The sequence below is a fragment of the Carex rostrata genome, chromosome 13 (assembly GCF_964058835.1).
Source record: "Carex rostrata chromosome 13, lpCarRost1.2, whole genome shotgun sequence".
NCBI classification, from domain to species: domain Eukaryota; kingdom Viridiplantae; phylum Streptophyta; class Magnoliopsida; order Poales; family Cyperaceae; genus Carex; species Carex rostrata.
In genome coordinates this window covers 6,084,148-6,106,210 of record NC_135930.1, presented here as the reverse complement: position 1 = coordinate 6,106,210, position 22,063 = coordinate 6,084,148, and the positions used below count along the sequence as shown (strand labels likewise).

Here is a 22,063-nt window from a genome sequence, read left to right as displayed (position 1 = left end):
TTCATTTCCAAACTCAGATTTTCATGAAATGTACCAATACCTCACATTGACACTACTTCAAAAAGATCACTTGTTCTGAAATATTTATGTGCTGATTTTCAAAATATCACAGAAATGCAAGGTGCAAAGCAAAGAGGGGGGAAATTTAATGTTTCACAATTCACAGACAGCCTTGCAAAACTAGTATATCATGTATACTCATACAAAACATTGGAAACATCAAATTCAACCCCATGAAGCATGATAATTTGCTCTGTACCCCCGCTTTCCTATTTACTTAAAGATACCCAAATACCCTTCCACACAATTTCTCCACAGAGAAGAACTAGGAAAACAAGCAAATAGGAGGTGAGGTGAGTATATGTGACATTTACCATGCTTTATAGGTGCATTTGAGATTCTCTAACTTTTCATAAGCACGCATGATATTTTTATGTTTTGTAAGGGCATACATGATATTATTCCAAAGCTCTATTCCCTGTAGGAAAGAACTTGAGCCTGAAGCATTTGATTATCCTCCAGCAACCTATCATATTCCAACAGTAACTCCTCACTCTGTTTTTGTAAGGCCGCCACATGTGCCTCGGCTGTCACAGCCTTTCTCTCGTGCTCGAGAGACTCGTTCTTTACTTTTTGTAATTTCTCATTGAAAGTGCCGAGCTCCTTCTGGATTTTTTTGAGCTCAGCCAGAGCTTTCGATTCCCTTTCACGCAGAGTTCGGTTCTCTGTCTGGAGCCGCTCGGTTTCTTCGCGGGAGGTGGCCACAGTTTTTCGAAGAAGGATTACTTTCTTAAGGTAGTGGTGAAGCCGGTCTATGAGGATTGCAAGGAAGAGCGTGTACCCTGTATGAAGATTAAATTATAAGTTAACCAGCTTTTTTAAGTAGAAAGAAATATGCAACTGTCAAAGTATGTAGCAGTGTGCTCTTGGCAAAGTATTGTATGCAAAAATAATGAATTCAGAGACAATCTATACTGAGGAATACACTTCCCCACTCCAAAAAAAAAGCAAGAAGATAAAATAAAAGAATATCATTGATGAAAACTTTATGAAAAAAAATATGCATACATTTCAAACACAAGAACATAAAAAAGTGTGCTCTTGGCAAAGTATATTGTTTAAGTCATTGCAATTCAAAATTATAATGTAAATGTACATTTCAAAAGTATATGGAGTTAGGTATAACCACAAACAGTTTAAGAACAAAATAAAACAGAGAGAAACTGTAAAGAAGCCACACATAGACAAGTTGAAGTTTATCTGACATATCATTATAGTGTGAATTGAAAATACTTCAGGCTAACTTGAAGCTTAAGCAAGCAATTACTGTGTAATTGAGACCAAATGGATGCTAAATTATAGCTTACACGTGACACAGTTACATACCTTCAGGTACTACATAACTATAAGTGACTTCGGTATTGATGCATCTGCCGAAATTTCAGCATCCTGATAGAAGTTGGGATCCATTGAACAAAACCAATTTTTGAATGAATCGAGTATTCTAAATAAATTTCACCTACTCCTTATACCGAGCCCCAAGATCTAGACTTCCCGGACTATGGAGTAGTAATTATAAAATTAATACATCTCAAGTATAATGACGAAGAAAATCTAAACATAAAATTTAGCTACTCTTGAAATAGTCACTTACTGGAAGGACATATAAAGAGATAAAGTTAGACAACTAATTCCCCTTTTACAAAATACAGTTAATCGAATTCCATGTAAAACTGACAAGTATGAAGTCCACTAATGGTTGAAGGCAGCCATTTAAGCTAAGTTCAAGCCATTTACTGCTAACAAATCCAGAATCAATAGCAAGCTATAGTATGAAATCTTTGATTAAAAATGTGAACCAATAGCAAGCTATTGTGACACAATAGAAAGCTACAAATTGTGGTACTAAAATCGAGAACCAGCAACTACATATTCTGAAACCTACAAATCACACTAGATAAATTCTTATATTTGCATACCTATCCAGCTTATTTCAGTTAAATGCAAATAATTTGCCGCCTTATGTGATGGAAAAAAGGTATTGATATTTCTGCATCAAAGAGCCTCTTTTCCACTACACCTTGTTTGGATGGAGAGTAGAGGAAGGGAGGGAATGGAAAGAAGAGAAAACTTTTCGTCAAATCGTATTTGGTTGACAAAATTATGTCGAAGGTGAAGGGTAAAGGTTTAACCTTGTATCATTGTAATCAATAGAATCGGTTTTCCTCCCGATTTGAGGTGTAACGGATGGAAAAAAATTTTGTTGCAAATATTTTTAGAAAAAATAACACAAATGCTCAACCCTATATCTTACCTATATAATTCTCATACAAGTTTTTTGTCACAATCCTACAACAGCCACCAAATTTCTCATTAACCTTCTAAATTTTAATCCACCAAACAAGAAATAAGACAAAAATGAAAGTTAAATTTATTTTCCCTCATTAATCATCCAAACACGAAGTGGATAAAAATGTTAATCTTCCTTTCGATTCCATTTCATTCCCTTTTATTCTTCACCTCTCCTTCCTTCCTCTACTCTCCATCCAAACAGGGTGTCAGAATCCAACACGGTTAGTTTTGTTCAACAAATTTCAATAAATGAAAAGGGTACTGTGCTAGGTTATAAGTTAGTACATATTAAATTCTCATTAGAAATTAATTTTCCAGAGTTACAGTGATGATTAAAAAAAAAATAGGTGCATTTAGTCCTTTTTCTATCAACTTAGCTTTCATTATAACAATTAACTGTCATTTGCAATACAAGAAGTGTCTGCTGTTCGTTGTGTCAAAAAACAGCGAAATGCAATTTTTTTTTCGCAAGTATTGTACAATGCTTCATAATTTTGCAAATACCCTGCCAGCAATTGGAAATTACATTGAAAGCAGACAGTCTAGTACCTATGAGGGAAGATTCTAGAAGGTGGGTTCGCCAGAGAACCTGATCCATGGGACTGACATTACCACCGAGGCGGGCCCCTCTTCGCTGAATTTGCAAGAGGCTATATACACTCGAAGCGAGTATAACCGCCATTGTGCAAGCCAGGGTTTTAACAGTTGCCGGTCCCCGACCCATTTTCATCCCATCTACCCCCTTCATAGTCAGGTCACGGAGTGGGCCCACCTTGATGGCCAGTAGGAATGCCACGGCTGCCTCCGCAAATAGAACCAGAAAGAGTAGCTGAATCATCTTTCTCTCTCCCTATAGAAGATCAGTACTGGGTTTTACAGTTTAATCCTTAGAGAAAACTTAGCATCAAAACCCTACTAGGTTTCGGTAATTTTGGGAAATTGTGCTAAATGTCAGAAAAAAAAAAATCGGATTCTCAGAAGCAATCTGGTATTACTGGCTTAAAGGTGATAAAACCGTTCTCAAATTTCTAAAAAAAAAATTATAACGAGTGAAGAAATCAGAGACCGGAGATTTAGGTTGCGAGCTCTTCGTTAGAAGTAAAGCAAAAATCAGGAGCAAATGAGAGAATGATAGAACTAGATATCTGGAGAGCTATTGAAGAAATACATTGAAATTTGGGGGAATAATAAGAGATTGATTTGGAAATTAGGGTATTGGGAGGCGAGGTATGAAAGAACTAGAACCCAAAGTTGACAGTGCGGAGTGGTACTTAAGTGGTATGGGAGATGATACCTAAGGTAACAGAATATTTCTGTTTAGATATGAACCGTCCGATCAAATCAGCTCGAATATTAAGGGCGTGTTGTTCTAATTGGACAGTCGAAATCTAAACAGAAATATTTTGTTACGTTATGAATTCGGGGAGATTGTAGTCCTATTTTGTTATTTACCTAGTACTATAATCCAAGTTTGCTCTGCTAGTGCAGCAGATGTTTCTTTAATAAGTGAGGATGTGTTTACAATGATCCCCAGTGGCAGATCAAAGTACAGAAAACTGTATACCAAGTTATTTAATTAGGAATGTAAAGATTATGTCCCACTTTCAGAAACCTACTGCGGAATGCAAGGTAAAGAACCAAACTTCGGAGTTCGTACACACAGGAAAATTGATATGCTCCTGCGACCGACATTTTTATTTTTACCCAATTAACCAAATATTTTAATAATAATAATCATGATTTAGGAATATTTTTAAAAATATTCAAAGCGTAAAATTTTTCACGGCTTAGAATTTTAATTTCAAACCGTGAAAAAAAAAAATTCACTGTTCCAAGCTTTTTTTTTTTACAAAACAGAATTTTTTATTTATTTTTTGTATTGAAATATTAGAAATGATGAATATATTTCTTTAAAAATAGATGGAATACAATATAATTTGATTTATTAGAAAGACTGTAACAAATAACCCGGATCAATGTTTTTCAGGCTGGATTTTCGCTACTGTAAAAAAAATTAATATATTTCATTATGTGTTATTGTAAAAAAATAAAAATGCTTGGATTCTGAGTTATTGATCCCGATTCAAAAGTCACTTCTAGGTAATACAAAAAATATTGTCATCCTTCTAGTACATTTAATTTCTAAAAAGTTGTATCTATTTTGAGAAAAAAATTTGAATAACAATCATTAAATAACTTAATTTTTTTTTCAAAAATAGATACAACTTTTTATTTCTCATGAAAATTCTCTACAAAAAATACTGTTTTTGTCATTAGATTAAAAAGTGGTTTTTAAGTTTTTTATATTGTTATTGGGTGATAACTAAATAACTATTTTTCACATTTTGAAATTTTCACTCTAACGATTATTTTTCTCTCTATAAAAAATCCGGAGGATCACAAAGGATGAATATAATTATTTTTATGAAGTTTTTTGAAGTTTAACATTCAATCATTTATGTGAATATGATGTCATAAAAATTGTTTTAAGTAAATTTCATTATCTAGCTAGGTCAATTTTGTATGTTTCGTCACTTCATTATAACGCTAGTATTAATTGATACTTGTTGTCTAAATATTTATATATAAGTGAGTCATAATTATTTTAGCCTCTCAACTTAGAAAAAAAAACAGTATATATTTTTTTAAAACATTCAGCACTAGTATATATTACAATTTTATTATGAAAATGTAAACGCTTTCACAACATCGATTGATAAGAAGCTATCTCAAGCATAGGTTACATTGAATTCATCAACAAAACAGAAGTAGTTATCAGCAGAACATGACATGATAATCTTATTTAATGTTTTACATGAATATATAGTTAATATATAGGTTGTTAGTTTACTTAAAGTGAAGATAAACTTTTAGCACATGAGCAGCTCCTTTGAGTAGAAAGATGGTTAATGTTTATAATTAGCACGGTCCCAATAGCGCATGCTCATGTAATGCTTTTTGAAGGAGATGCTAGTGGAGTTCATGAGAGATTTTAAGAACAATAATATAGTATTAGGTTAAAGAAGTTTTGGGATGAAAAATTTAGAAACTTGAATAGTAAAAATTAATAAAAAGAAAATATTGAAATAACATTTTCTGGATCGCGATGTTACTTCATATTACGTCTCTATCGTGATGTTGTAAATTAAATTATTGATTATTAAATTGAGACAAAAATTAAAAAGGAAGAATAAATAAAAAAATAAAAACACTTTTTCGTGGGAGCCAATCAAGACCAAGTGCGAATCCTCTGCATTAACTCAAAAGAGAATTTTTTGAGTTAATGAATTTGAGGGTCTGATTTTAAACGAAGTCAATTCGGCACTTGCTTATAATATAAGTGATTTTTCAATATTAGTGCAAATCAAGTTCGTACGAACTTAAAACGGATCGGATGATTGAGTTTCATTAACTCAAAAGATTTCATTTTGAGTTAATGCAGAGGATGCGAGTTGATCAAGCCCCTCCTCGGCGTATCAAAACAGAAAGAGGAGAATATAATCATGAGTCATGACACCTCTTCAATTTTTCTGACTTTAATTGATGAACGTTATCATGAGAAAAAGAAACGGACACGAATTAATGAGATGAGAATTTTAAATTTTAAATATTAATGATGATGAAATTAACATTCTTCATTACAACAAAAAATATAGAAAATTGCAGTAGATAGAGTATTTGAATTTTGAGATGACACAATTTATATTTTAATTGTGATAACAGTTCAAATTAGAGCAAGTATAGACAGATAGACGCAATAGACAGGAAATAATTTTCATGCCCACCAGTGGGTAATAATTTAGTTCCTTTCTTTTACCCCTGATAGATACTAAGTTTTACTAGAGTTCAATTCAATTCACTGATAAAGAATTTAATAGAGTTGATTATGAATTGGATTTTTATGATTAGAAGTTAGTTGGAATGAAAAAAAATTTGGTGAAAAGAGTTTGAAAATTACTCATTTATCTAAAAATATTCAATTAAGAGTAATGATTTCATCTCCGGATCTAGTCACCTAACAGTCTTCCTGACCATTAACTACCTATGGTAGTTAATTAATATCTCAAAGTCAACTGTCTTGACCCTTCTCTCTCCCGATCAACAAAAAAACAAAATCATATTCGCGCTCTTCACGGCCTCTGCCTCTTCACGGCCTTCTCCGCCTCTCCTCCGCCTCTTCACGGCCTCTGCCTCTTCTCGGTTTTCACGGCCTTCACGTGGTGCACTGTCGAGATCCCATGCCATCTGGCATAATCTTACCTCGTCTCCAATGAGATCCGACGGGGAGAGCATGGTGCACCGTCGAAGGGGGTCCATGCTAGCCCAGCAAAGGTTGTCAGAGTACAACATATGACTACTTCATTAGTTAGATATGCATACTTCATGTTGTTAGATATGAATACTTCATATTTACATTAATTAGTTATAAATACTTCATTAGTTAGATATAAATACTTCATTAATTAGATATGAATACTTCATTAGTTAGATATGAACACAATATATTTATTATAAAAAAAAGACTTTTAAAGTGAATTGAAGAGGTGTCTTGGAAGAGCTGTCTGATTTTGAATTGTATAAATTATTTCGTACATGTTTGAATACTTCGTAATCTTCAGTATGAATATTGTTAGTGTCACGTGTGAATACTTCCTGGTCCCCAATCTGGGAAGGTGTGAATATTTGTTAATGTTAAATGTGAATATTGTTAGTGTCAAGTGTGAATATTTTATTAGTTAGAGATGAATACTTCATTCACTGATATTTGTGATTCGCTATAGTGGTCTCCAATCTTGGCAAATGTCGCTTTCATACGGTTGTGGTCCCCAATTCAGGCTGTCAAACGTCGTCAGCGGTCCCCCTGGTCATCACTGGTCCCCAAGATTAATAGTCTCCTCCAGTTTGTGTTTACATATGACGAATATTATAGATAATAAGTATAAATACTATAAATTCGTAGGTATGAATACTGACGATGAATAAAATCGCATTAACCTTGCTCATTGGCGGTAGTTACCATGTGTGCGTCAGTTAGTGGTCTCCCGTTGTACTTTTTTTTGTCTTTTAGCACGAGAGACTGAATGGGGGTACTGTTAGTCGTTCCCTTTAAAAGATCCAGTAAAATAATTTATGTAGAGAGGATCCAATTACATCTTTTTTGGTGACACCGAATTACACTCTCCATTTACAAAGTTTTTAAAGTTCAAATAGTAGATCCAAACCGTTCAACATAATGGATATATTAAAATGTGCTTGCAGATCAAATTTTACATCTTTTTATTTTTTTTACTATTTATTAATTATTTAACAAAATTGCTATATTCATACCATTGAATTTTTGTACCCATCTTAATAAATAGTAAAAAAATTAAAAAAAAAATGTAAAATTTGATATGCAAGCACATTTTAATATACCCATCATATTGAACGGTTTGGATCAACTGTTTGGATTTTAAAAATGTAAGGTATAATCTGGTGTCACCAAAAAAAAGTGTAATTGAATCTCTCCTCATTTATGTACGAGGGAATTATTATACAAGACTTTAGTTGATAAAATAAAATAAAATGAAGTTTTAAGTTTGAAATCCAACATTATAAGTACGAGTCTCCCAGCAAGCAAGGAAACGAGAGAATGCAAATGTAAAGCCCATGTAGCCAGAATTGTGTGCTGGCTTGCTGGGCCTCAAGAACTGTACCCCTGAGTTAGGGCTGTAAATGAGCCGAATTTGAGCGAGTTACCCTCAACTTGAACTCGGCTCGTTTAATAAACGAGCGAGCCAACTCGAGTTGAGATGGTAATAATGAGTTGTAGAGCCAACTCGAACTCGGCTCGTTATCAACTCGAGTTGGCTCACAACTCGTTTATAACTCATTTAACCAGTGATAGTATTACAACACAAGTTCAAACTCAGCTCGTTATCAACTCGAGTTGGCTCACAACTCGTTTATAACTCGTTTAACCAGTGATAGTATTACAACACAAGTTCAAACATATTTTGCATGAATCTCGAAGCCCAAATAACAGTCTAGAGATTCGGGTTTGATTATTTTGAAATTTATTGTGACCAATAATTTGCAACTCGAGTTATAAATGAGCGAGTTGGGGCTAACTCGAACTCGGCTCATTTATTAAACGAGTTGGCCAACTCGAGTTGTAAATGAGCTGAGCTGCAAATGAGCCGAGTTACGAGTTCGAGCTTTTTTACCCAGCCCTACCCTGAGTTGAAGCCTACACCCATGACTCCATGAGACAGAAAGGGTAAATACTATGTGCAGGGTGAACGGCAGAGATAGGACAAAATGTTTCGGAAGGGCAAGTGCGGCCCTGATGCTGCCACGTCTGCAACAGCGAAAAGGATTGTAAAGATTTTGTTTCATAAACCATAACTAAAAAAAAAGAAATCAATAAAAACAACATGATTATTATTATTTTTTTTATAAAATCATAAGGATCGAACTGTCATTTCGGTCCGAACTCGGTCTGAACTTTTTTTTTCCTTGTTCTCCTAAAAAAATATAAATTTATGTAATTAGAATAAAAAATAAATGAGTTTTGAGAGTTGAAAAAAAATGAAGTTTGTTCTGGTGGAAAGAAAAGATGAGGAAGAAAGGACAAAAGAGAGAAGAGAAGAGAAAGATTGCTGGCTCTCGGGTAAAAAATAACTTTAATGCAGTGGAGCCAAAATGCTATTTCGGTCCAGATAGTTTTTGAATTTTATGTATTCTTTGGATTGAAAACATGTGGAAGCACCTCATATCGAATTATCATTTCAGTCCGGAAAAAAATAATATTTGAACTGAAATGGTAGTTTTGTTCTTATAGTTTTTGTAAAGACGAAATCAATTATGGTAAATTTTTTCTTTGAATTATGGATTATAAAAAAATTCGATTGTAAAGGCGCTTCATGCCTGTCCTGTACGAATTCACATCCTCAGTTTTATCACTTTTTGGGAAGGGAGCGGGAATGCAGGATATTCAAGACTCCGAATCCTCTGCCCCCCCTGGGTGCAGGAATTTTCTGCCCCTACAGTCACTGTGTGTGGGGCTGGTCACTGTTAAAAATATCACTTTTAATTTTTGAACTGAGGGTCCACATCAGACTCACACGCAGTGACTCTGGAGGCAGGAAATTCCCGCCCCCCCGGAAGCAAAGGATTCGGTTCCGGATATTCAATACGCATCGGAAATAAATCTGCTATTGTTCCGATCATAACCGTTCAAAATTTTTTATGCGTGAATCTCTGTGAAAAAAATCTTTTTATTTCCGTAAGCATCGGACTAAATTCGGTGTCACGACCTCAGGGAGAGAAGGAAGGAGCGGTCAAGCGGGTCAGAGAAACTTGGCAGCGTTTCATTTAAATTCCTTGAGCTGCGACTGGGCCCCTCACTTAAATTCCTGACCGGGAAAATACGCTGATGTCTACGTCCGGCAATCAGCAGTTCATTTGAGTAATCTAGATAATAGATTTTATTATTTTTTTCCTTATAGGATCGCAAAGGCAATAGTTGTAACGATTCGGCTTAGGAAATAAAGTGACAATTTATTGGAACCACCAACTCCAGTTTATCTTTTCTTTACTGTTCTTGTCTGATTTATGATTAAAATGCGGGTTTAATTATTGAGGAAATTGGGTTTATTTGTTATTTTTGCTAATCTTAAGTTATTAATAGAGAAAAGAGTATATGAATGCACTGTCTCTGCACTGATAGATTGTCTTTTTCTTTTAAAAAAAAAGTAAGGATTCTATTAACTTCGACATTTATTTTTTAACTTTTTAGATTGCTAATAAAGATCCCATTAGTACGTACACCATAGATTGTTTATAACTGAGACTATATACATACCAGTTCCTGCTTTTCTATATATGTTGCCACATCCTCATTATACACACAACATAGCATTGCTGTTTTTTCTCAAGTGATTTGCATCGATGATCTATCAGAGCAACCTCTAGTTCCGATCGAAGAATGCAATCACCGACTCATAAACCAACTGCTTTGCTGAGACCCCCATGACAAAATCGGCATGAGCATAATCCTTCACAAAGTGCACTGTCAACTTGTTACGGTCATGCAACCTGAAAGTAATCAATACTCTCTTAATTTCAGGGCAACTCATGTAAATCAGGATATATATGTGTACACAAATCATCAAAAGTACACGGGCAATCGATCGAGTTCTGAGACCCGAAGCAGGATTAAATGTCAGAAATAATCATCCGATTAATTAATTATTAGATGAGTGAGGCTATGGTATTATGCACAACACACTTTGATCCGTACTATGGATCTATATCTTTATTTTTGAAATCCAAAAAGCTGATCCGAACCGCTCATTATGATCTCCATATGAAAATGTACTTGAAGGTCAAATTTTACATTTTTTAGAATTTTTTTAATTTTTTTATATAGGTAAGAATTCACTACTTTTGGATAGTCCATAATTATAAGATCAAGTGATTTTGTACCAATTTAAAAAAATAGTAAAAAATTTTCAAAAATGTAAAATTTGGCATCCAAACACATTTGCATATGGAGATCATGTTGAGCAATTCGGATCGACTGTTTGGACTTTAAAAGTATAAATATGCATCCATAGTATGGATCAAAGTGCGCTATGCAGAGTACCATAGCCTCACTCTTATTAGATCTTCCCAACAATCTTACTTGAGATCATCTAGGAGACGAGTGACATCAGCTGAGTCAGCTAACGAGTCTTGCCCGCCATAGCTTACGAACAACGGCAGACTCCTCGGTATATTAGAGAGCTGGTATACTGGTGGTGTGGCATGACCGTACCGCTTCATGTTCTCTTCCTCGCTCGTGAAGTTGTATTTTGCTAACACACCATCCCTAAATGCTGTTATCCAGTTTCAGATAAGAGATTATGATGACAAACTTTTTATGTAATTATGTAACATAGTGTGGTACTTTTTGCCTCAAAATGTATGTGCATTACAAACTGCTTTTATTTTTTGGATGTTCTTGTTATCTGTTAGCTGTATAATTACTAAAAAAATGTAATGTTTTTTAGCTTAGTTTAGGTTTTTGTTGAGTACCAGATGGTTGATACCAGTCTTGTAATATATTGTTGCTCTTTTGTTTTGTCTCAAATTGAAAAAAGAAAAGAAAAAAGTGTTACTTCCATATTTTTTGTCTTTTTATAAAAATAATGTTTTAAAGCTAGGTGGAGCACATGAGAGCTTACTTTGAGCCAAATGAACCAAAGTTCTGGTAGAAGTGGGCTGGGGTTCATACTTCAAGAAGACCTCTATAGTGGATGCATTGAGGCAGCAATTTTCACCTAGCAATTGCAAAATTTTCAGATCTACTTTTAACAAGTTCTGAAATAGTTAACATATGTAGCTCATATTGTACGGAGAAATTAAATAAGCTTGTCCAAAACTTCAAAATTAAACAAAGTATGTGAAATTCCAGCAATGTACCTGTGTAAGATTGCATAAGGTCATAGCAATTCAGTGGTTCATGACAGAATGCTTTCAAAAAGTTTGTTACAATCTCCCTGTACAGAAAAGAACAGCAAAAGTGGAACAACAAAATGCTTTGAAATTTTTTTACTGCAATGCATTTTTTCAAACTTAAATCACATACGCTTTCGGGTTAAACTGAGCCACACGAAACCACTCCGTAACGACCTACTTAAATTACAAAAAGGAAATATAGATCAATACAGGTTCAAATTAATATATATACCTTATGTAAAGCACACAGATAAAAGTAAATATTAACATTAATATTAATATTAGTATTATGGCATGAAATTACCTCTCCAACAAAGGCTTTTGCACAAATGATGCCAATAGGGGTGCTCATATGAGCCAAATAGGCTACTGGGCTTAGAAGAGCCACTGATTTTATCTTATCTACCAATCTCCCTTCTGAGAAAGATGCTAATGCTACCAGCGTCCCCTAAAGCATTTGATAAAAGGTTTAAAAATAATGAGTTGAATAAGAAATTAAATAAGTGAATAATTGAATAACAATCATGAAACTGGTAGCCGTGCACGAGATCCCATTTTTTTAAAAACATTATCATATTAACAATTTTCCAAATATTAATTAGACAGAGAAATGGTACAAAATCAGGGCAATTTAGACAAGTTTTAATTGATTAATAAAGAGGGTAATTTTTCTTGGTTATAGTGGGTAATTTGCTTTTTCATTTATTTATTTACGGTTTCAAATCTGATCATTTGTACAGTGGAGTAAAAAATGTCATGAAAAAGCAGAGAAGTTTGTTAAAATGTGAAAGTATTTTTTAATTGGGCCTTACCATGGAATGGCCAACATAATGCAAATTTTGACCAGTGAGGCGGTATACATAATCAAAAGTGGCAGGGAGATCTTGAGTCACTAGTTCATCCCATGACCATGCCCAATACTCCTTCCAATTAATCATAGAATTAATTAATCAGTTATTTTTTTGGACAAAGATGAGACTTGATTGAAAAAAACACACAATTTGGCAATGTTTTCCCAAAATAAATAATGATTTTACAACCAGAACCGGAGGTGTTTGATGGGCATCGGATCAAATTTGGTTTGATGTCCAATCGAAACTGTTTGATCTGCTTTAAGATTCATGCATACAATTTATTTTAAAATCCGCCATGCAAATCTAAACAGATGCACAAATCTTATAATGGATCAAATAGCTCTGATCGAACATCTGACCAAATTTGGTCTAATGTCCATCGAAACGCCCCCGTTCCCTTTTACAACCGGCTGATTAGTCGTAAGCGTGACATGGCGGCTGCTCCATCGTGTGCCCCTTGAGTTGGCGATCCACACATCAAAACCTCTATCCGCCAAAATAAACGCCAAGGATTGATCAGGAGGATTTAGCAACCATGTTATCCCATCCTACAAATAATGAAGTATAACAATTAGAATTGTTCTCTTGCTTAAATTAGTTAAAGGCAATTTGATTATGGTACTTCTCTTTGTTGAGACTTTAGACAGGCACTGAACAAATGTCCTTTATTTTCCTTAAAATCAACCTTTATCTAGGAACAAAGGGGTAAAGATTTTAAGGCAACAATTTTGATTTCATACAACACAGGAACCAAGATGCAACATTGATTTGATTATATAGTTGGTGCACTGCATGAAGCCAAAACTGCTATGTTAATTAACATCTTAATGTCGTCTGTGTGAAATTAATATTGCAGGTTCTAATTGAAATTTAGAAGATTAGACCTCTATTTTTCTCTATAAAAAAGTGTAATTTTCTTTTCTAATTTTAATTACTATATCATCTGAAAAATCACTGATTTATCTCATTAAAGCTAAAGCATCAACAATCACTATATATCTCTAGTATTCTGAATTCAAGCTAACAAATTAATCAAGTACCATGAGGACTCCATGTTGCAAAAACACCGGCTGCTTCTTCTCGCCGCTGTTGCCACCATGCCGTCCTTCCGGAATCCTTTGCAAGCTCAAAATATATCCATCTTGTGTTGTAACCTTTACATGAAAATATCATGTTCAATAATAATAAAAACTTTCTATATAATGAAAAAAATTATGATGATGAATTGATGATGATGAAGAACCGAGCATTGTCTATCACCTGATGCTCTTCGCACTTGTATCCTAGAGGGGTCACTAATGATGCACAAAGCCCAGACCTCTCTACCGATGACACTTCAATTATGTTGTTGCTATTTTGCGAGGATGACAATCGCCGGATCCGGCCATGAGCAGTTACCAGGGAAGTGGTGGTGACAATGAAGAAAAGAGTAGTAGAGATCATGGTCAAAACCAGGTTATGAACGGAGACCATGTTGTTTGAAGGAGCTAGCAAACAGGCCATGTTTTCTGATAACTGATACCACTGGGTATATATATGAGCGTTTGCTTTTAAAAAGGAACAAATTAAAGGTGGTGGCATAACAGAGAACATCATGAGATAATTTTGTTTTATGACATTTTCCATTTTGTAAAAGGATAATTTGTGACAGTAGCATGTAAGTAGGTATGCAACTCATGTTTGTTGTCACGAGATAATTTATCATGTAAATAGGTACAAAGAGGCAAATACAGTAAGAAGTGATAATGGGGTCAATTCACCTCATTAATTTTCAAAAATTTTGTATTTAGCCAAAATTTTCTATATAGTTTAGAATAAAATGTTATAGATACTGTAAAATTGATCTCTATTTACAGTAATAAAATTTTATATGATCGATTCTCATTAATGTTTAAAACCCATAGCTAAAAAATCTGACTCCGGCCTTGTAAGTACTGATCTGAAATTCTGAATAGAACTTCTATAGAATTTTGATATCAAGTTATCAACCATCATACAAACTCACATCCGTTGAATCATTAACTAAATTATAGTGTGGTATGCGAAATATTTACAATAGAATATGGTAACACAATTAACGTTCAAAATTATCTCAATTATTAAAAAAAATCTGACTTAAAATTCTAACTTCCATGCATGTTAAAATGTTAATTCATTACCATATCAAATCACACCAACTACTTTTACTAAATATATACGGTTTCAAAATCTTAATTTTATGTCTAGACACATAAGAATTTCAGATGTAGCCATCATGTTAACTAAAGTTCTTTCAAACTTCAACTAAATCTCTTTACACTTTAAATTAGAGGCGAAAATAGAACTATTGCTAAATTGTTATAGATGTTAACAAAATATGCTCAAAATTCTAATTTTATATTATTTAAAACTTTCATTATTTTTTGGATAGATGGAAACACATTGTTATTAATATTACAAATTATGAACTAATTAAGACAATGACTTTCTTTTTGTTAAAAAAAATAGTAAGATAACAAAAGATGAAAAAAATAACTTTTGGAAGTTTAGAACTCATTGAATGCGAGATTTTAAAATTCAAATGCAGTTGAGGTAGATTAGAATTCAAAAGTTTAGTTACCAAATAAAAAAACTTTCCCCTGATTTTTATAGTAATTTTTTTAACAATAAAATACATATGTCATCTTAAAGCAAGTCAGGTTGTTTTTAACCTGAGGAAAAGAAGTTAAAATAAAAATAAAATAACCACAAAACATATTTATTGTCATTTTATCGTAACAACCCCATAGAATGCCGCATGGCTGAGACCGTAGAAGAAACAAAGCTAATTCTCTACTTTATTTTTATTTTTTTCAAAAGTAAAAATAAAAATATAACGTGACGCAATAAACATATTGTAATTTGATCATGCTCGTCACATCAGATGATAAAAAAAAAATTAAGTGATGTAACTAAACTAGTGAAGAACAATATCACGTTAATTAATGATCACGCTTTTAATTTTTGAAGAGTATGGGCTACTTAAAAACGACAATTTTTCTTTTATTAAAAATATAGTAAGATAACAAAAGATATAATTATTAACTTTTGGGCATTTAATAGTCAACCTTTTGACGTTTAAATTAAACATATAGAATGCTCGATTTTAAAATTCAAATGCTGTTGAGTTGGATAATTAGAATTCAAATTTTTAACTACCAAATAAAAGCTTTCCCCTGATATTGACCGTTAATTTGTTTTCTAAGGGAAAATAACTGAAAATCGAAACAAAATATCCACAAAACGCATTTGATGTCATCTTATTGTAGCAGCCCCATAGAATACCACATGGTTGTTGCCGTAGAAGATCAAAGCTGATTCTCTCTTTTTTTTATTTTCTTTTTCTCCGATAACGGTTTTCCAAGGATCAGGCATTCGGGCCGCAAAACGGGGCATTTCCAAATATCGGAAAAAGAATATCATTTAATTAACCTTGGGAGTGACACGTGGAATAAAATATAGGAGCATTTCCAAATTCCAAACTTTAAATCGATGTATATCTTACTGGACGACTTCAAAATTGACCAATGTATACCTGGACCAAGATTTTATCTATGGAATATTTATATAGGCCTCCTATAATATGAAAATAAAATTGGCCAATGTTTCCATCTCTACAATATTCATTTTACTTGTGTAGAAAATAAAATTGGCCAATGTTTCCCCCCCTCCTCCATCCTCCCTCCTATTTTCTGAATAATGGTGAAATTTATTCAACTATGAAACAGGTATCTAGATGGTACCCAAAACACAGTATAGTACAAGTGCAGCTTACATGTTCTTACTTCTTACAAAATAGCCCTTCTAATTAAATTTTTAAAAACTAAATATTTCTAACCCTGCAGCTACACATACTCAAAATATAGCTTATGTAAAAACAAATACAAAACATCAAAACATGCAAGATAGTAGCATAAACTTCAACAAAACATAGACCACATGAAAAACTACAAGAAATCTAAATAAGCTCCAATTTTCTGATTTTTCTTCACTTGAGCCTGTTCCACACACATTTTAGATCTGGATTGGTGTTCCCATCCCCAAAAAGGTCCCTAGTAATTAACTTCCAGGTTATCCTCCATGAACTCCTCTTCCTCTGCCATGGCTAGGAGCAGCCGACCTCCAGAGGGGCCTCCCTTTCTCCCTCTCCCTTCTCTGTTATACATGCTCTTGTAGCTCCTTAACATTAGAATGGAGAATGAGAGCCAATTTGAAAAAAAAAAGACTTAAACATTTGGACTTACATTGAAAAGAAGTCAAAGATACTATTTAGTCTCTAATACTTTACTTGGTACAAGATTAGAGCCTTTGAAGATAATATTATTTCCCTCTAACCATACCTATCAAAGAACAACACCTCTTACCAATTCTAAGGGGTATTGGTGCATCTAAATTCCATAAATCCTCTATAGTTGTACAATGAAAACTAGAGCCATTAAAATTTGAAGTCCAATCCCATAATTAATTGTTTCACTTTAAATTTTAAAAGTCAATTATTTCTACATTTTGATATCTGAATAAGTTAAAATAATAAACTCAAATTTTGAGAAGTTCAAAACTTTGATGACATGTCAAATCATTGTGCAAATATCAAATAGCTAGAGTAGAACTATAAAATATGTGAATCTAAAGTTTTTTAATGATGCAAAATATTAGTTTTTTTGTTTTGTTAAAAGATTAGTAATTCATAATTTTACTTTTGGAAATTTGAAAGTTTCTATCAAATTTCCATAAAATTCATAATTTTAATTCATATAGTGATTTTGTACATATTTAAAAAAATAGTAAAAAAATAAAAGAAAATTGATCTCCAAACACATTTTAATATGAAAATCATGTTGAACTATTCGAATCAAAGTAATTGAACTTTAGAAACAAAAATAAAAAATTTAGACATGATTGATACACAAATACAACGAGACATTGTAACCCTACTCTTAATATCTAACAAGGAAGAAATACACTGCAATTTTACTTTTTTCAGTGCTATATACAAAGAATCAAGAATCAATTAATCTTTATTTAGAATAAAGACAATACGGAAGCATAAAAAATCATTTAAAATTCGATTTTTTATTTTTTTGGGTACAATTCTTAAATAGGTACTCTAATTCCTACTGGCCTATCTATACTCGGTACGAGCATATGCATGCATGCATGAACAGTTGACACGCACAGCTGCACAAGCTGCTAATTTTAATGTCTCCAAACTCCAAAATCGCACGTATATATCCGTTGTGGCCGTTTCGATGCAAATAAAATTATAAAATGATGAGCTTCCGAATCTGTCCCACTAAATTTTGGGTTATCCGTTACCACTTACTAGTGAGGCCCACGTGGCCGTCACTCGATGACACGTGTAGAAGTCTACCTCAGTCCTCACATAGGCGATCGGTGATAGGATATCTTGGAGGAGATATATTAACAGAGCATATTTCGCTTCATGCAGTACACGAATCACATTTTGATTCTATAGTCTGTGCACTGTAGGCAGCCATAGTTGATCTGTTAAAATATTTACCCTATATCTCGGAGAGAGATGGCAAATTATGAAAGAGAGCTTAATTATTAGCCACAAATAGTTGGGTGTTGTGATAAATAGTTTGATTGCAGCAATTTGTAAGCAATTTGAAAGAATGTTGGCAGTCCATATTATTCTCTTAAGACAGGCCGTTGTAGTATAATTTTCTTATGTAATATAATTTTTTTTTTTTATAAGAGATTGGTGCATTTACTCCAAAACTAATTCTCTTGAACAGGCTGTGTTGTAACATATTACAGTGCGGTTCGTGCTATAACTTATGAACTTATATTTTTGTTTGTAAAATTCATATAATCAATTTGAACTACTTAATATGATCTTCATATAATAATATATTTAGAAATCAAATCTTATATCTTTTACAATATTTATTTGGATAAGTAAAAAATTACTTGATTAAAAAATTCTCTACTGTCCCCGAAAGTAGTAGCTTTTTATTTATTTAAAAAAATAGTAAAAATATTCTCAAATATATAAATATTAATTTACATAGATTATATTTAACTGTTTAGATCGACAGTTTAAATATTACAAATAGAAATATTAATGTATAGCATGAGCCAATTCATAACATACATATTACCATAACCTCACTCTTATTTAAATATTTATACAAAATTATAAAATACAAAGGACTGCTAATTTTTAATTTATAGATATATTTTAGCCTCTTCATCAACTTGTAGTTTCGACCCAATTGAGGGATTACAAAATTAAACAGAAAAGGCGAGACCAAGCAATGTAAAATTTCATTTCTAATTCCAGCTTAATTATTGAAACATAAAACAGAAGCAGCTCAGAATGCCCTTTTTTTTTCTAGAATCTTGGTAGCAGCTAGTAGCTCAGAATGTCACTCCAGGTCTTATTCCTACCCATTTTCTGAAATTAGACATTCAAAGGAAAATAGTTAGCAGAATACCTGAATCATTGGTGTTTGCTTGAGGCCTAAACTATGGAATAACTAAGGAATTAAATCTCAGTTATTCCATCACATGCGAATTAATTAGGCCAATCTAATTAGACGTAATTAATAAATTAGGCCTCTAAATTTTAAGTCTAATATAAAATCTACTTAGGCCTAATAGGTGAATCTGATTTTATTGACAATATTGTGGGAACAGAACAATACCACACTAATATCATACCTTATAGTGCCTCAATTGGTCAACTGAGAGTCTGAGAATCACTTCAACTCAAATTTGCATCAATTAAACCCTAATTGTTGAAGATTACATAGTAATGAACCGCACAAAACAAGCATCAATGTAAGAAACTAAATGAAATAACATTTCTTACAAAGCTCCGCATCTCATTTCTCAAGTCTGAACACGAGCAGAAAATTAGTTCATGCAGAACTATAACAAAAATCAGATTGATTAGATTGTTGGGTAGATTTTCTTCCCTCAACAGGATACGACCCCAAATCATCCATATGAACACTGACCCCACCAACCCGACCTGCCTTGAAAACTGCATCATGCGCCCTTTGTTTCAGCACAAAACCCTCTTTGCATGCCTTTTCATACATCTGGTGTGCGAGTTTCGGCTTACCGTCATGTGCAAGAGCCACAATCACCTTCTCATAACTAACCTCATTTGGCTTCACATTTCTCCCTTCCATTTTGTGAAACCACTCGAATGCAGCCGCTCCCATTTGGCCTTTTGCACATCCGGAAATTATCGCATTAAATGTGACAACAGTCGGCTCAATTCTTGCTGCCGCCATCTCTTGAAGCACCAAGTCAACCATATCATGATTTCCTTTTCGAGCATACATTGAGGCCATGATGGTGTATGCATACACATTTGGTTTTACACCAGCCTTTTGCATTTGGTCCCACACACGTACCGCCTCGTCATATAGTGCCCCCTTCTCAAGTGAACTTAGCAACAGCCCATACGTTAGCACACTTGGCTTCTCTCCTTTCTGTACCATTAGTTTAAATATCTCAACAGCAGCCTCGGTTTCATAGACCTTGGAACATGCAATGAGCATTGTATTCCATTGTTTATTGCTAGGTGTCAAGTCCCTCTCACCCATTTTGTCAAGCAGCTTGAGGGGCCATCTATAAATCCCCCTTTGTTTTGCGGCCATCAGTAGAACTATGAAATTCGAAACAACAAGCTCAAAAGAAAAGTTATTTGGCATTGGGCCTCTCTCAAGCATTTCCTCAAACACCTCAAGTGCAGCCCACCATTTCTTTGCCTTACCCATAAACCAAATAATACGGTTACAAACTGATACACTGAGATCACCTTCAAGACCAGGCTCTCTCGATCTCTTATATAATTCTTCAACCAACATGTAGTGTTCCTTCCGAGTGCAAACCCAGACAAGTCGGCCGAGGAAATACTGGTCTAATTTTACATCTGCCTTGTCCATGCAACTGAGAAATCTCAATACCTCAGCTGTATTGTTTTCTTCCTTGAGAAGCCATTTGCGCATCACTGATAGACAGATCCTGACCATTGAATTTTCAATCTTGACAAACTCCCTCTCCAAATCTTCCTCAAAAGAATCTCTTTGCAATTGCATTTGTCCCATCTGGTACTTTTCTCTTAATTTGATAAAAAGTGCTAGTGCACCATACGCATCCTCCATTTCCTTGTAGGCTGATAAAATCACACGATAGGTTGCTAAAGAAGGAGATAGACCAGAAGCCTCAATTTGTGAGAATAAATTAAAGATCTCTTTGGTTTTCCCTACTTCAATGTAAATCGACATTAGTGTGTTATATGTGACTATATTTGGTTCAAACCCTTGTGACCTCATATCATCAATTACCTCACTACCCTTGTAAAATCTCTTGCTTATTTTCACAGCACTCAGCAAACTGTTGTAGATCAACTCATTAAGGGTTCTATTTTTCTTCAACCATTCGACAACAGCAAAGGCAGCATCTAATCTCTGAGCGAAGCCTAACCTTCGAATTATACAGTTATAAACTTGAAGAGGCAAATAAGGATAATCCTTGAGCAATTCTGCCATGTCATCTGCTGTTTTTGCATTGTGCAAGGTCAATGTGAGAGCACGTACATCGATTCTTCCATTTTGGACAGCATTCGGAATTTCTTCATATTCGACCTCTACTTTCTCACAAGTTTGATCCAAACCCAAAACTCCATTAAAGCATCTGGTGGAGTAAAAAGCAACTTTATTTTTTACATCGGTCTTCAACGGGGAAAAATTGGGAGCAAACCTAGAACCAGGAAATGAAATGTAACTGGAACAGCTAATACACCCTTTTCTCCTTATCTTCTCAAACGAAAATACCCATAACTTGTCTGAATTGAGGTAAGATTTGGCTAGAACAGATTGATTTGGGTACCAAGCAAGAACAGGTTGCATGTTTAAAATAGCATCCAGTGTACTCCTGATGAACACAAAATCAGAAGAATTAGATTGGTAAAGTTATGGATTAAATAGTATCCAGTATAAAAATCTTAACAGGACAGAAAATGAAGCTTCACTGATTATAACAACAAAAACCAAAAACATAAGTGTTATTTTTGGTTCTTATCTTCTACAATTCTACTACATGAGATGTAACACCAAATGCCTTTTTTTTTCAAAAAAAAAAAAAAAATGAGATGTAATAGTTTCTGATCATACTTAAAATTAGAAGTTTATGACACAAAATTACCAGACGGCTGATTCCTCTGACTCCCCGTTCGTCAAGGTTGCGCCGATTCTTCCTTCTAGTTTGATGGCTTGCGACTCACTGATTCTTTAGATTTTATTTTCTATTGAATTTTTGGGGAGAATGGATGGGATTGATGATCCGAAGGGAGATTGTGGATTAGCCCCTCAACT

General features: G+C 33.8%; 3 protein-coding genes across 4 annotated transcripts; all 3 read right to left on the bottom strand.

Moving 5' to 3' along the window:
* Window positions 1–10: 10 nt before the first annotated feature.
* Window positions 11–3,613, bottom strand: LOC144564618 (B-cell receptor-associated protein 31-like protein). Its single transcript, XM_078314225.1, has 2 exons — window positions 2,902–3,613; window positions 11–842 (listed from the first exon to the last, which is right to left on the bottom strand). Exons 1-2 carry the CDS (start codon window positions 3,188–3,190, stop codon window positions 472–474), a joined length of 660 nt encoding a protein of 219 aa, XP_078170351.1. The 5' UTR covers window positions 3,191–3,613; the 3' UTR covers window positions 11–471.
* Window positions 3,614–10,207: 6,594 nt separating this feature from the next.
* Window positions 10,208–14,192, bottom strand: LOC144563885 (triacylglycerol lipase 2-like). Its single transcript, XM_078313351.1, has 10 exons — window positions 13,950–14,192; window positions 13,730–13,843; window positions 13,094–13,237; window positions 12,648–12,755; window positions 12,140–12,283; window positions 11,966–12,009; window positions 11,800–11,876; window positions 11,562–11,657; window positions 11,021–11,213; window positions 10,208–10,431 (listed from the first exon to the last, which is right to left on the bottom strand). The coding sequence occupies exons 1-10, from the start codon at window positions 14,190–14,192 to the stop codon at window positions 10,305–10,307; spliced, it is 1,290 nt and encodes a 429-aa protein (XP_078169477.1). The 3' UTR covers window positions 10,208–10,304.
* Window positions 14,193–18,862: 4,670 nt separating this feature from the next.
* On the bottom strand, window positions 18,863–22,057 carry LOC144564153 (protein LOW PHOTOSYNTHETIC EFFICIENCY 1, chloroplastic-like). Of its 2 annotated transcripts, XM_078313691.1 has the most exons (3): window positions 21,894–22,057; window positions 19,546–21,623; window positions 18,863–19,128 (listed from the first exon to the last, which is right to left on the bottom strand). In XM_078313691.1, the coding sequence occupies exon 2, from the start codon at window positions 21,596–21,598 to the stop codon at window positions 19,595–19,597; it is 2,004 nt and encodes a 667-aa protein (XP_078169817.1). In that variant the 5' UTR covers window positions 21,599–21,623; window positions 21,894–22,057; the 3' UTR covers window positions 18,863–19,128; window positions 19,546–19,594. The 2 variants fall into 2 exon arrangements, with proteins under 2 accessions (XP_078169817.1, XP_078169816.1); XM_078313690.1 differs by lacking the exon at window positions 18,863–19,128 and having other exon boundaries at window positions 19,437–21,623; window positions 21,894–22,056.
* Between the last annotated feature and the right edge of the window lie 6 nt (window positions 22,058–22,063).